The following is a 16,331-nucleotide window of genomic DNA, read 5'->3' as shown; positions in this document are numbered from 1 at the left end:
GGACTTGTCACAGAACCTTCCCGAGGCACATTTCTATCAGGTGGGGTGCTTTCTGAGCTGTTTTCCACTCTTATTTATCACAGAACCCTCAGTGGAAGGAACATCTCAGGAGGCAAGTATCTCACAGAGCACAGTGTGGTGAAAGCTAATCTAAGCTTTCTCTGTTCCATCAAGTGTTCACTTCCCAATCCTCTGAAACTAAACTTCTGTCCAGCTCCTCATGATTGTCCTGATCATGCAACCTCTGAGAGACCCTGACCAGAACCACTCAGCAAGCTGCTTCCAGGTTCCTGGCCCTTAGAACTGCATGAGATATTAAGTGCATATTATTTTAAGCTGCTAAATGTGGGAATAATTTGTTACACAGCAATAGGTAACTAATACACCTCATAAATTCTTTATATGAATATTTCTTAACTTTGTCTTATCCTTTCTCTTTCCACCAATAAGTTGTGGTTCACTTTGATATAATTTTAATCATTTAGGTTTTAAAATTATGGTGAGAGACTCTTAACCAATCTACCTGAATCCCAATCCTCTCAAGAAGTGCTGTGAAAGTTAGAAGTATTGGGGGAAATCACCAGACTTGAAAGCATACAATATTGAAGGCAGGACGGTTGTCTAGGACCAACACTGGATATGGAAAAATATCTGTTGTTTTGTCTATTTCGGCCATTGTCTGCTTCCCATGCTCTCTGTTTTTGCCTCTGGGACTCCTGAATAGAATATTAATATCTATCCTTCACGTTTCTTAGCTTTTTCTGGGCTGTGCTTTCTTTTGCCAATGCATTCAAGTCTATAGTTCATAATTCAACAAGCAAAGGTGAAGGGAACTGAGGGTCCAGTTTGTTAAGGAAAAAAAAATCAGTGAACCGTGGTGTCACCAAAGCCAAGAGAAGCAGTGTCCAAAGAACAATTTCAAATTGCTTGAGAAGCCGAATAAAATGAAAATAAAGAAAGAACCCCAGGATGTGTCACAATGTAAATCATGTTACTAAAAGCAGTTTTACTAGAGAGGTGGGATGGGAAGAATGGATCAAAGAAAGACTGAAAAATGAGGAAACAGAGACAACTATTTTAAGTAGATTTGCAGTGAAAGATAGAAGAGGAAGAAAACGGTTTTCTCAAAAGGTACCTGCAATCAAAAGGAGGTTTTTTTTCAAAAGATGGACACTACTATTATTTTTTTAACATCTTTATTGGAGTATAATTGCTTTACAATTGTGTGTTAGTTTCTGCTGTATAACAAAGTGAATCAGCTATACGTATACATATATCCCCATATCTCCTCCCTCTTGCGTCTCCCTCCCACCCTCCCTATCCCACCCCTCTAGGGGGACATAAAGCACCAAGCTGATCTCCCTGTGCTATGCGGCTGCTTCCCACTAGCTATCTATTTTACATTTGGTAGTGTATATATACGTCCATGCCACTCTCTCACTTTGTTCCAGCTTACCCTTCCCCCTCCCCAGGACACTAGTATTATGCCCTATAGGCTTACAGGAGATATTCAATCGAATTTGACAAAATCATTACAGAAGTGAGATCCTTAAGAAGCCTGGAATGGGGGGAGCCTGAACAGCAGAGGGATTTGCTTTCAACGCAAACAGGGACATCTCTTCTCTACTAACAGGAAAGAGGGCAAAGGATGTGAGCCAATAGCTGGCAGCAAGATAAGGACTTCTCTCTCAAGCAGGTATACTATTTTTCTCCAGGCACATTCAGCTGCTTAGGCAAGTACAGAAAAGGCAGAGTCAGGTTTAGATAGGGTTGGGGTTTTATCTGGAAAGTTCTGTGGAGCAATGGAACTAAAGGGAGTTTGCTGAATGACTTTAAAGATGGGTCAATAAACTAGCGGTCTTAACAGGAGATCACTCTATGGGAGTGGAGGTGCTATGTAAGTGGAGAGAAAGATGAGAATGCTTACCAGAATACAGCATGCTGGACATCAAGATTTCAGAGGTTGGAAACAAGAAAGACAAGGAATTGAGAGGCTCAGTGTGTTGGGTGGTCCAAAAAATGGACAGTGAAGTCTCCAGGAGGGAACAGTAATGGAGAGGAAGACTGAGTAAGATGTAAAGGTCCTTGGTGACAACAACGTTTAGAATATGACAGCAGCAACAAAGATCGTCCATGGTGTGGTCCGACAATATGAACTTCAAAAGGAGTTGGTCCTGGAGAAAGGAGTAAAAATGATTTGGATGCTGCAGTGGGCAACAGGAGGGCACCCACCTCAGCACCTCGCTCCTGGCTTGTGATTAGTGGAATATGGAATGCTGTGCGAGAGAGCGAAGAGGAATCGGTATCCTCAGGGGAAGCCTGTTTTGATCAGGGCAAGAAGATGAAGAAGCAGTCAGACACCAGGCTGGGTGTGCAAGAGATTTTGCTAAATGATGGACCAGGAGTTCCAGAGGGTGTGGTAGAAGAGTATGGGAGGGTGGGTAGAAGATTGGTCCAAATTAAAGGATGAACAGAGCAGGATGGGGATGAGGATACAGATGATGGATGGCTGGGAGGCTTAAACTTCTAGAGGTAAGAATGAGGCAAAGTGGCATTTAAGACATCTGGGAATTAATCCTGGTAGTGTATTAAAGAATGGCAGACAAGCATTTCGAGATATGGTTAAGACAATTTAGCTAGAAAATGTGGGCAACTGGGCAATGGTTTATTCCTCAAACTGGGGTAGCAGGGTTGTGACCAATGAAATATAAGATAAGAATAAGCTCTTGAATTCTTTTTGGAAAATGAGATAACATAATCTATTAAAATTAAAATGAGCGTGCCCTAAGTTTCAGTTATGTAGAGTAAATAAGTTCCGGAGACCTAATGTACAGCATGACGATCATAGTTAATAATACTCTACTGTATACTTGAATTTTGCTGAGAGTAGATCTTAAGTGTTCTCACCACTCACTGTGTTTGATGATTGATATGTTAATTATCTTAATTGTGGTAAGCATTTCACTATGTGTACATATAATCAAAACAACATGCTGTACACCTATTTATACAATTTTAATTTATTAATTACACCTCAATAAAGCTGGGGGAAAGGAAAAAATTAGCCCTTTTACTTAGCAAGTTTGCTTCCAGAGATTTATTTGCATTATACACAAACTCTGCAGCATAACTTCAATAGTCAACATTTATCATGAATATATATAATGGTGTCAATCTACTTTCTATATTGCTAGTCTGAAACAACCCTCCCGTAAGCCTGGAGTGGTGAGATAAGAGTTGAAATAGCTTTATCTCAAACACATATTTCAGCTACAGAGTTCAGGATGTCACAAAAAATAGAGATAGAATGTTAACAAACACACACACCAAAAAAGAAACATTCATTTGCAGAAAATGAATAGTAAAAGGAAATAGGAGTTAGATATAAGCATGGAATAATTCAATTATTTGAAAAATCACTTGACCTGCAGTGTAATCCAATTATTTATTTTCATCATGTAATTTTATAGCCTCCTCATGACTTCTATGTATGAGGTAAATAGCAGCAATTGCAGTAGCAAAAATAGACTATTTCAGAAGCAATACAGGTAGAATAGAAGTGATTGAGTTTAAAAAATATTGACAGTCATCACAAGGATAAATAGAGAAGAAGCCCAGAACATCTAGGTATTTTAATAAGAATTCTTCTATTGATAGATAAATATCTCTTAGCAACCAGCAGCAAATGGGTTCTCAGCAATTTTCTTCCAAAGAGCTTTCAGGACATATATTAGAAACAGAAAGGATCAGAGGAAAAACCATAGATTGTCAAGGTAACTTTGTACAGTTAAAGGCCTTTGTCAAGGTGCAGTTCATTGTTTTAATTAAATTCATTATGGCCTAGAATCCAACATCTTGGACTTAAAACGTCTTGCCTGAGTTCATTAATTTTTCAAACTGGAGCTAGATTGCTTCTAGGGGACAGCCTACCAAGTCATTATCAACCTTGATATCTTCATCTTTACCAATCTTTTTGATTAGGAACATGTGCTGTGAGTAGATATTGCATAGAGTAATGATGACAGATGAAGACTTCACCCTGTAGAAATGCACAGTTCATCACAGAAGAAATTTACAAAGATTATGCTGATAAGAGAATAAATCCTGAACACTGGATAACACACACACACACACACACACACACACACAAGTTGCTTGCTCTCATACATTCTGACGCAAACACTAGGGACACTGGAGGCAGTTTCAGGTCTGAACAAGGTGAAGATTAGGAAGCTGTTAAAATCCTATGGTTTGGGGGCGGGGAAAGACTCTTCTAAAACTTATCTTTAAAAATGCATCGCCAGGTCTGCCCCCAAGAGGACCTGCCTCCAGGGTGGCTGAGTGTGCCGCTCCCTTCTGGATCCCCCGCCACCAGGACCCCTCATGATGGGCAAGAAGGAGAAGACAGAAGTTGTCCAAGTGCTGGGGAAGGAGGAGACCCTGAGCCTCTGATAGCCCATTTCTAAATGCTAGATGCTAAAAAAGACTCAGACAATAGAAACACTGTGATTCCCCACTCACCAATGTTTAATGTGTCATTCTCTGCTCATTCTGAGAAAGATGAATTGATCCTATCACTACACAAACCTTTGGGTCCTGCATTTGGCACCCAAGACCTGGGAGCAAATCAAATCATCAGGAGGTCCTTTAGGTCAAAGCAGGTATCAGATGGTAGCCTGGAAAACACAGCTAATTCTTCTTGGTGGTTTCCACAACAGTACAAGTGATTACCTCCAGGACAATGACACATATGCCTTTAACCTGGGCACATTCACATGGAGTGAGCTGTCACCATGAGGGATGGGGCCACACCCAGGCTGGGCTGCCAAAGATCCGTCACTCCCCAGGGGACCATATTCATCTGTGGAGGCTACTGGAAAAGTTCAACAAAGGTGGACAAACACACCCTGCATTCAAATAAACTCCAACTAAAGTCTGAGGAAGGAAGAAAAGGAAAATGGGTGTGGACTCAGAGTACCCCTTGGGGAATAGAGCTCACTCCAAGAGCTGGCGTTTAGGCAGGTGTGGTTCTGAATCATCAGACACTGCTCCTTGGGGGTGTCTGTGATGAAGAATGGGAAGAGAGCCTGAAGGGCAATGATTTTGATTAACTGTACTTCTATGCCACCTGGGTCAGAGAAGAGAAAACTAAGTGAGACCAAAGAAAAGTGAAACCCAAAGGTGATAACAAGAGGGGATGTGGGAAAGCCGGCATCCAGGAGCCCATGGAGGGGGTTAAAGTGGCAGATGTTGAAGATGGGACCGTGATCACCATTGAACAAGAGCCCCCCACCCGAGGCAACAGGAAGGAGGAAGAGGGTTCAGACAAAGCCAGTGGCCTCTGATGGAGCCAAGTCCTCATTCCAAAATCATACTGGTCCAAAAGCACAGGCTGCTCTACGTTTATGGGGCTTGTTTGAAGCAGGTGACTGCCAGTTCATCCCCAATGACTTGTACTGCCTTGATTTCTACAAGATGGAAGAATGGAAGACTTTGGTGAGATGGATCCCAAAACAAAGAGCATCTGCAGGAGGTAAACTTGGAGAATGATGGAGATGAGTTAAAAGACTCAGAAGGAAGAGATAAAGATGAGGAAGATGATGACCAAAGAGGAAAGTGGGGAGGAGGGTGAAGAGGAGGTAGGTGCACATTGGTGGCGCCTGACCAACAGTATGTGGACTCTACCCAGGACTGAGCAGTACTGAGTGAAGTTTTCTTGAGATGCCGGGGCCTGACACAAAGGAGAAGAAAGTGCTGAGAGTAGCCCATACCATGACCCAAACTTGCTTTGATGATTTAAGATGCTACTCTGGGCCAGAAGTTAAACTGAGTAGTGAATTCCCTGAATACGACTGAGTGTTATTTCCAAGAAATTGGAGTGAAACAAGGTGGCTGCAAAGATTTTGTGTAGTCTGATGCGTACCAGGGTTCAGGTCAGCCCTTTGCCATCCTCTCTGGAAAGACTCTTCACCAGGGTAGTGCATTGGCTGCATCTTCCTTTTCTGGGTCCTGATGCTTTGACATCCGGGGCCTTGCTTGTCCTGGAGGGACTGCCAGGGGGTCAGGCGAGGATGCTTTTCCAATGTAAACCAACACTCCCAACCGCCTCCTTTATTGGCTCTCACACTCTGGGCCACTATTCACCTGTCCTAATCACCCCACAGCCAGGTACCAGATAACTAGAGACAGACTTTATGCCCCAGGCCACTGAAACTATTCTCTCTAGCCAGGCTTAAGCCTGCTTATTCTGCCTCTCCCATTCCTTCCCTTGGAAACCATAAAAAAGGCCCCTACCCAGAGTTTCCCTCTCTCCCTCTGCCTCCTGACAAACCCAGTGCTTCCCGTTGTGCACACACCATGTACACTCCCTCCCAGAATGTGGCATGCTCCTCCTTTTGGGATCTGTGAGTATAACAAACTGTTTTTTCCATGGCAGTTGTCTCCTTACTCATACTTGAACAATAATAAAATCTATATTAAAACCAGGAAGGGTGCAGACCAGTTCCCATGTCTAACGGAGTTGGGCCTAGGATATCACCTCAAAAGGAGGATGAGACCTTGAATATGAAGTACCCACAGGAAGGATGTTTCTATTCTAACAAAACTGGAATATGTTGTACTTTGTTGGAGGGTCTTCCATCTACAAAACAAGGAGTTTTTACAGAAGAATATTCTAAACATATAAACACTGTACAGAATATTCATGCACATCATCATCTATAACAAAATACCATAGCGGGATGGCTTATAAACAACAGAAATTTGTTTCTTACAGTTCTGGTGGCTAGAAGTATGTGATCAGGTTGTCAGTATGGCTGGGTTCTGGTGAAGGCCACAACTTCTTGCTGTGTCCTCAGACAGCAGAAGAGGTTAAGGAGATCTCTGGGACTTCTTTCATAAGGGCACTCATTCCATTCCTGAGGGCTCCACCTTCATGACCTAACCACCTTCCAAAGGCCTCACCTCCTAATATTACCACCTTGGGCTTTAGGATTTCAACATATGAATCTGAGGGGGGACACAAACATTCAGACCATAGCAATAATCAACCTGAAGATTGTCTCTTCTTTGATTTCTAAAAACTAGCAAAAGCTGCTACACTGTCTGTAAACACTTTCTTAGCTACCCTGAAAATAAAATACCTTTTAACTGGAGAAAAAAAAGCATCTCCTTTGTTCAGTCTTGGAAAGCTTTACCGAGCGATGGTGTGGTTAAAGATGAACTTGAATTTTCAATAGAGACCGGAGAGCTGAGAGGGAAAGAAGGTATTCTTCATAGAGTATGTGTGCAGAGTAGGTTCAATATGGAAACAGAAAGAAATAAGCAAGGAGGTTTAAATTAAATATGTAGGTTGATTTTTCATTCCACTGCCAATGCTCCTAATTAATGCACTACTTTTTGGCAGTAAAAAATTTCTGGCATAAAGTAATCTTATTTCTATTAAGATAATTTCTATATACGTTTTTATAAAATCATCCCAAAAACCCAACTAATTAGAAACAGATGTTCAACTACTGCAGTATTGGATTTAAACTGGTTATGGACTCCTTTTATAATTGTCTCAAAGTCTATTAAGAATATATTTCTGAAGCCTTGGATAAATGTTTGTGTATGCATATATTGAGTTTTAAGTAATCACATAGACTTGAATTAACCTAAACTCCTCTGTTTACTCTTGCGTTTGTTTCCTACTTCTTTTCTTACATTGAAGCAAAAATTCCTGAAACCACATAGAGAGGGGTTGTTAAATCTAAGCAAATACATCATTGTAATTTTATTGAGTTAAATGACTTTATTTTCATGTTTGTTTCTACGTGATTACTTGTAATAAATATATTTAGATTCATCTTTTCCCATCAATTTGTGTCTTAGGTAAATTCTCCCACTAATCTCAAAAGAGAAAGATTAGACCAGAAAGGTGTTAGCAGTACCAATCTACACAAGTAAGTAGTAGGCAGATAAGAAAAGAAATAAGGAAAGTCTCCAAAATAGACTAAGTGAAAAAAATGTGTAGAACAGTGCATAAAGAAGACTGCCTTTGCTGTAATGTAATAAAAGTAGAATAAGCTGTTTCTAAAATGTACTTGGAAATGTAAATGGTCAGGAACAACCAAGGCAATCTTGAAAATGAAGGACAAAGCTAAACAAATACATGATATCATGACCTATTATAAAGCTAAAGTAATTAAGAGAATATGGAGTTAGTACAAAGGTAGACAAAGAGGTCAGAAATAGGGTGTCCAGAAATAGACACACACATGTACAGTCAAGTGATTCATGACAAACGTGACACTACAGCACAGTGAGGGAAAAGTGATCATTTCAGTAAATGGTGCTGAGTCAACTGAATATCCATATTGTGAAAAAATAAATGTTCCTCCCACTAGATTGAAATAGTAAGTGTACAAAGTAAAGCAATAAAATTTTTGGAAGAAAAAAACAAGAGAATACCTTCATGTCCCCAAGGTAAACAAATACTTCTTAAAAGGACAGAAAAAGTATTAGACGTAAAGGGAAACAAATGGATAAACTGAGTTTAATTAGAATTAAGAATTTCTGTTCCTCAAAAGACTCCACTAAGGGAGTGAAAATGTAAGCCACAGAACTGGACAAGACAGATGCATAAATATATCCAACAAAGGGCTTCCATTCCAAAAGTGTAAAGAATTCATACAGATCAACAACAAAGAGAAGTCAATAGTACAATAGAAAATGGGTAAAGAATTAGACACTTCACAAAACAAGTTATACAAATAGCTAATAAATATATGAAAAAGTGCTCAATTCATCAGTCATCAAAGAAACGCAAAGTAAAACTCATGTGATACGCTACTTCGCAGGTACAGAACTGCTATAAGTAAAAAAACATTAAATACCAAATGTTGGGGAGGATGTACAACAACTGAAATTGGTGGGAGTATAAACTGGTACAACTATTTTGAAAAGTTGTTTGATTTTCTTATGACATAGCAATTCCATTCCTAAATATATACCCAATATAAATGCCTATATTTTTTCAATAAATTACATGTATAACACAGTTAATAGAAATACTATTTGTCATAGCCTAAAATGGATTCCATCAATTACAAAACAGATTAAAAATTGTTGTAAATTCATATAAAAGAATAATATAAACCAATGAGAATGAATGAACTATTGCTACACACAACAGCAAGAATGATGCTCACAAATAATGCCCTGTAAAAGAAACAATAAAAACACATACTGTATGAATCCATTCACTGAAAGCTTAAAAATAGGCAAATAATATTTGGTATTAGAAGTCAATAATGATTATCCTTAAAGGGTGGGAAGGATGGTCACAGTAAGGGGCTGAGAGGGGGTTTCCAGGGTACTGGTAATGTTTCTTCATCTGCTTCTATGTATGTTTTCATTCTTCAAAAATCCATTGAGCTGTACACTTATGATTTGTGCAATCTTCTGCATGCACTTTATACGTTAGTTTAAAAGTTTACCCAAAAAAGACATAAAAGCCAAATTGAAGGTGCCCCCACTGATCCAAGATGGTTCAATTAATATGAACATCAGAAAAGATAAGGTCAGTAATGTACAAAACATAACAAATAAACAAAAAATACAAGAATTTATAACCAAACTAGGAAAAAAATCATCAGTAATGTTTGGAGATGGTAAACGCACCAACTCATTATTCTAAAAACTGATGCAGTGAAAGAATCAAGCATTATACTACCTTTCCTGTACGAATTATATTTCAGTGTAATCAAATAGTTGATGAGAGAACATTCTTCTGCGGTACACGGGCCTCTCACTGTTGTGGCCTCTCCCGTTGGAGAGCACAAGCTCCGGACGCACAGGCTCAGCAGCCATGGCTCACGGGCCCAGCCGCTCCGCGGCATGTGGGATCTTCCCAGACCAGGGCACGAACCTGTGTCCCCTGCCTCGGCAGGCGGACTCTCAACCACTGCGCCACCAGGGAAGTCGTTGAGAACATTCTTCTTAATTGAAGTATTTCAGATAATAAATGCAAAAGGAAAGACAGAATTCAAAAATCACCCTACTGCAACCCTTAATGAAATAATGTTATGTGTCTGCTGATGTAATAAGAAGCACAGAGCACCACCTATATAAAGCCAAAACTAATCAGTCTGTAGCTCAAAATGCCAGTTTATAGGAACTACGATAAAAGAACACATTAAGTGAATCCTAAGGATGTAATCAGCCACATTTAGAATATGGAAAACTTACAAGACAATTGATCTGATTTTTTTCCAAAAATAAATACTGTAGGAGAAAAGGTAAGGGGGATGAGTGGGGGACTAACTGTTACAGATTGAAATTTAAGGAATACAGCAATCAAATCCATTCGTAGACTTATTTGGATCTTGATTTAAACACGCCAACTACTTCAAGACATTTTTAGGTAATCCAGTAAATTTTAAAAGGAATGGATATTAGATATTATTACAGAATTACTGTTAATTTACTATAGTTGTGTTTTTAAAAAAAGTCATTATCTGTTAGAGATATTATTGAATTATTTGCAGATGAAATTATATAATGTCTGGTATTTGCTTCCAAACACTCCAGCAAAGGAAAGAGGTAGTGATTTATGAAACAAGATTGGCCAGTTGTTGATTGATAATCCTTGGTATTCTCTAATACACACACAGTGGTTCACTTTTGAGTATGTTTAATTTCTTACATAAAGACTTACCCCATCCTTAGCTTTCACCAAGAGATCGTAGGTGGCTGGATCCCTTTCTCTGTCGATATCTTGAGAAACACAGATTTGCCCATCATGTGGGTCTATATGGAATGCTTGAGATGCTTCATAGCTTTGGAATCCAGCATAAAGAGAATATTCAACAAAGCCATAGAGTCCTGCATCTGCATCGGAGGCTTTTACCTGTGAGACAGGAGGTTGATCAGTGAGGAAAGAGAAATGCTAGCGTCACCTTTCAATGGATCATGAATCACTATCCTGATGTGCACAGCCAAGTAGCCCGCATAGCTATTCACAAAGTGTAGCCTTTGGTTTTCTCTTTCTTTTCTCTTACCTTCTGTGACAACTCACCCTCACTGTCCTCCTCCATTTGTGAAGTCTCCTTTTCTATTCCTATACTTTCACATGATCTCTGAAAGTGTGAGTTCCTTGGCCCATTTGCCTTCTTATTCCAATCACTACACCTAAGTGATTTCATCCACTCTCAAGGATTTAAATCCATATACTAACCACCTGATAACATACCTGTGGATTCCCACTCATACCCAAGCCCTTCAGGTGATGGGCTCAATGCTCGCCCTCACCCTTTCAGAGCAACAAGGGAAGGACAAGGAAATCAGGCACAATTACTAGTAATCCAACCCAACTGACAGAATTCACCCTGGAGCATGAGATTTGAACTTCCCAAGCCAGATTTCCTTCCAGGGGTAATGCTCCCATCAGAGCCCCAACAGTCATGCAGACTGAACACTACACAGAGGCGCCCTGCCCAGTGGCTGCATGGGGGTGAAATACAGCCAGTGCTCTGCTTGCCAACAGGTGCACTTACATGGAGCAGTAACTGCACAGAGGAAAGGGCACCTTTCTCTTTGACCATAAATACCATTTATGTTAGCGGTTGCCATATGCCTGGTAGGAAAGACGAAGCAAGTGGAATTATGAAAACACTTAACTGATTTACACTAAGTATGGGAGTATATAGTGAGAAATACAACAGGCTATTTATAAAACTCAACATATTCTTGAGCTCATAGGCTTGGTATAATTCTTTTGATTTGCAACCTAATTAATAGTAACAGCAAACACCTAAATAGAACTTACAATAAAAGAAGCACCTTAAAGGAAGATCGACCAAAAGAAGAAGAAGAAGGAGAAGGAGGAGAAAGAAGAGGAGGTAGAGGAAGAAGGAGAAAGAAAAAAAAAGTAAAAGAACTATATGCTACAGAACAGGTACTATTCTAATTGCTAAACATATATTACATACTTATAACCTATAATGATTTCCATTTTACAGATGAGAAAAGTCAGGCTCAGGGAGCTAAAGTAACTTGCCAAAGATCACATAGCTAAAAAGGGTCAAAACTACGATTCAAATCCAGGCAGTTGAACAGCAGACTACACACTCCTAATGATCATGCTATCCTGCCTCCTGTGTCACCACTTGTCATTTCGTCATTTCATCCTTTACTTACTGAAAAAACACTCCCGAAATCCCCTGACCTTCCTTCAGGGAAGAAGTTGCTAGATCAGGTGTAACATCATTCCAAGTAACTGTTTACCTCATATGCATGTGGCTTTCTCACCAGAATATCAATAACATGAAAAAAGGCAACTGACAGTGATGCCTGTGCTCTTGAGTCTTAGCTGAACCTTCTATTCCCCATGGCCAAATTCCAACTGAGTTCCAAACGGTAGAAAAATAAAGAGTGATGGCCACTGAAAATAAAAGAATTAAGCAGATCAATTCATAGAGTTCAATGTCCAACTAACAGACGTTCCATGAAATGAGTACAGAGACAATGAAAGAAAGGAGCAACTCTTGTTTGGTACATAGGCTCCCAAAGCCACTACGATAGGGGAGAAGGAGTGGAAGAGGCACTCTGGTTTTTAGCTTCCTCAGCCCAGAAGTTAGGTTCAGCTTACATTTCACTGGCCAGAGCTAGTTACATGGCCCCAACCTAACTCAGAAGGAGACTGGGAAAAGTCAAGGATCTCATAGGCATTTGGTGAATACAGTCTCTGCCACAAGTGCCACTTCATCTCTATAGGAAGACACACATATAAGATTATGTAAGTCACCAGTGGCCTCTCTATGTAGTGAAATTCAAGTAAGTGGAAAGTCATACCCTGAGAAGGCTCCCCAATGTTATCCTACTACAGATTTCATTTTGGCAGTCCTACATATTTCTGTCAGGCTTTTTGGAGGGAGGTGAAATAGAAGACAATCAATCACCTACAATATCTACTGTTCTCGATTAAATCTAGATTGAAAAAATATCTACTTTTCATCAATACAATGTATATGCAGAAGCTAAACCTTAATTATTATGCTGCCCAAATGAAACCCCATCCCAATAACATGTTCAACAAGCACAAGTTCTCAAGAAGCCTGCCCCTTCATTCTACTATATCTTGAACATATAACTAGAATTTGACTTTGGGGGTTATCTGTGTAGCCTAGCTCAATCAGGGGCAAGTTTGCCCCCATGAAGACATTTGGCACTGTTTGGAGACAGTTTTGCTTGTCACACTGGGGAAAGGGTGCTACTGGCATCTAGTGAGCTGAAGCCAGAGATGCTGCTAAACCATGCAGAGAACAGACTCCACAACAAAGAATTATCTGGCCCCAAATCTCAATAGCACTGAGGTTGAGAACCCCTGCACCTGATGAAATGCTTAACAACTGGCAATATTATTTCCCTCTTTAATTTTTTTCAGCTGATGACAGTCTTTAAAATTTATCTTCACTCTCATCTATCGCATATTCATGGGCAAAATTATTTATCCTGTGCAACCAGCTAACATGTTTGTGAGTTATTCTTCTTATCAGATGGGCTGAACCAGGAAATCCACAAACTTCCTCACTACAAAGAGCTAAATTCCAAGTACATTTGGTCTACTCCATTCTGTCAGCTGTTAATTATTTAGTAGCCTCACGTTCCCAAAGACACCAAATATATCTTCTAAAACCATATGGTATTCTCAATAACTTTGGCTTGATTGGAAGATAAATACAATGACGTTTAAATTCTAAAAATTCATTCTCAGCCTGTAATAGCACTTATTAACAAATAATGTGGCTTATATAAAACAATAATAAGTTTCCTTATTTCCACTTTCAAGACCTTTTTTGTCATCTGGACTTTTGGCAAAGCAAAATGTATGGAGTCAAAAGTAGGATAAGAGTACCGATCTCAATTTATGTTAGCAGTTCAGATCCTGAGTTTCAGAATCATGAAGTTAAAACATATGCCTCCTTGTTTTTACTCAACTCCCTAAAACTATTGGCCTAATATACCAGAACAGCATTTTCCACCCACTAATAATTGGTTTTGAATGTCTACATATAATTTGGCATTTTAAAGAGGTCTACATTTTCCAATTTCCATTGACTTACACATAAAACTTAGATAATTTGAAATAATAGAAAATGGAAATGGCTTTGCCAAATCTTCAAGAGAAAATCCTGAGTAGTAAGTAAATAAGCTCAGTGGGCCCTTTCTTTGGAGATAGCAGCTTAAATCAAAGAAAGAAGCATCTGGTCAGAGTCTATTATCACTATCTTATGGTGCTAAACTGGGGATCTAGAGGAGATCTTGGGAGGATCTTATCTTTGAATCTACTCAAAGAGCCACACTACAGCACCCTCAATGCCATCCTTGCATTTCTCCTCTCAGTCTCAATTTACCTGCTTTTGACTGAGAGGAATTTGATAATTTTTACTTATTCTCAGAACTGTTCTCCCTTAGTTTGATCTTTCACAAATTTAATGCAGACATTATAAAGATGCAAGAAATTAATAAAATATTGATATCTCCCTGATTCCATTATTAGCTTCCTGAAATTTAAAGAATTTTTCCCACTTCCTTCATTTTAACATCTGGTTAAGGATTTTTCCATATGAATGTGTCACGGAGGCAGGGACAAATTGAGAACGCTCGCTCTTGAAAACATGTTTTCATATTTTACAAACAGATTGCATCTATTTGCCTTCCCATCACCAGCATAGGCTCCCTCTACTTCGGAAGATATCCTCTTCAACAACTGGGCACCTTCCCAGCCAATCACATTGGCACCCTGAAACCCAAAACTCAACCAAGAGTCATAGATAGGGTAATATATTGTTAGCAACACTGTCCTTTACCTGTTGCTGGGCAATCATATCACACTTAATTCAGTGATGTCTGTACAAAAGCCTCAGAGCCCAATCAAAAAAATGAGTGATAAACAAAAAAAATCCTAGGGAAAAAAAAAAGTGGCTGCACTTAAAATTTTAAATTAAATAATTCACTTTAATTTGTTCTTACTGTAATTTCCAAAATTTCTACCATAAGCATAAACCAGTTTGAAGAAACAAGGTTATTGACACAACATACTTACACACAGAACTTGAAATAGAAAAAAAGGAATCACAAAATAACTTCTTACATTGAAGTGCTTGGTCAACCATGGATCCTACAGCTAAAACAGGATTATAATATTTCAGTGGAAGCTGGATTCAGGATTGGGGAACACATGGAATCAAGTATGCCACTCTCTGAATACAATTTTGGCAAGTTCACCAACGACCAAGTCTAACAATCAAGGCTGGGCCCTTATTTTCTACACCACTCAGCTGTTCACTACACAGTGAATCATCTCCTTCTCACTGAAGCACTTCTTCATCAGACACCACACTGTGACTCTCTTTCTCCTCCTATACCTCACTGACCCCCTTCAGTTTTCTTTACTGCCTCTGTGTTCTCTTTCTGACCTCTGAATACTACAGTGCCCTGGAGCTCAGTCTTAGGGCCACTTTGCTTTTCAATCCACAGTCATTGCCTGTACCAGGCTGAAAGGTGGTCCCCAAAAAGACTTGTCTGCTTTCTAATCCCTGGAAACTGTGGATTTTACTTTATTTTACAAAAGAGTGAATATTACCTTATATTGCCAAAGATGTGATTAAGGATTTTGAGAGGGGTTTATCTTGGATTACCCAGATGAACCCTTAATCTAGTGACAAGTGTCCTTATAAGAAAGAGTCAGAGATATCCCACAGATAGAAGAGGAGGAAGCAATGTGGCCTTGTAGGCAGAGACTGGAGTGATGCAGCTACAAGTCAAGGAGCACTTTACAGGTAGCAGAATCTGGAAAAAACAAAGAACGGATTTTCCCTTAGAGCCCCCAGAGGGGCCAAAGCCCTGCTAGATTTTGTACTTCTAACCTCCAGAACTATGAGCAACAACAATTTCTGTTGTTTAAAGCCACAAAGTTCATGGTTATTTGTTATAGAAGTCCTAGGAAACTAATACATATCCTGAGTGATCTGACCCAGCCCCAGGGCATTAAACCAACATATATTCCCCCAATACTTGGACTTGCACCCCAGATTCATGCATCATCCAATTACACCTCCTCTCAAGTGACTAATAGGCACTTCCAATGTACTATGATCAAACAGAACTCTTAATTCCCACCGCTCCAAAATCTGCTGTCCTCCCAGTGTTTTTAGTGAATGGCACCACCATTCACTTATTGTTTTGGCAGCCAAAGAGATACTACTGAAACGACACCGAATCATGTCACTCTCCTGCTCAGAATCTTCCAGTGGCTTCTCATACTCATAGAATCCAGCTCTTTCATT

General features: G+C 39.6%; 1 protein-coding gene across 1 annotated transcript in view; it reads right to left on the bottom strand.

Moving 5' to 3' along the window:
- Nucleotides 1–16,331, bottom strand: part of DCHS2 (dachsous cadherin-related 2) — a 295,264-nt gene that overhangs the window by 136,798 nt on the left and 142,135 nt on the right. Inside the window, exon 2 of the mRNA XM_032633646.1 lies at nt 10,700–10,891. Within this exon, the coding sequence (XP_032489537.1) occupies nt 10,700–10,891 (192 nt within the window). The remainder of the gene's footprint in view (nt 1–10,699; nt 10,892–16,331) is intronic.

This window comes from Phocoena sinus, chromosome 5, assembly GCF_008692025.1.
Source record: "Phocoena sinus isolate mPhoSin1 chromosome 5, mPhoSin1.pri, whole genome shotgun sequence".
Lineage (NCBI taxonomy): Eukaryota > Metazoa > Chordata > Mammalia > Artiodactyla > Phocoenidae > Phocoena > Phocoena sinus.
The sequence above is the reverse complement of the archived record's forward strand: the minus strand, read 5'-3'. Positions and strand labels throughout refer to the sequence as shown.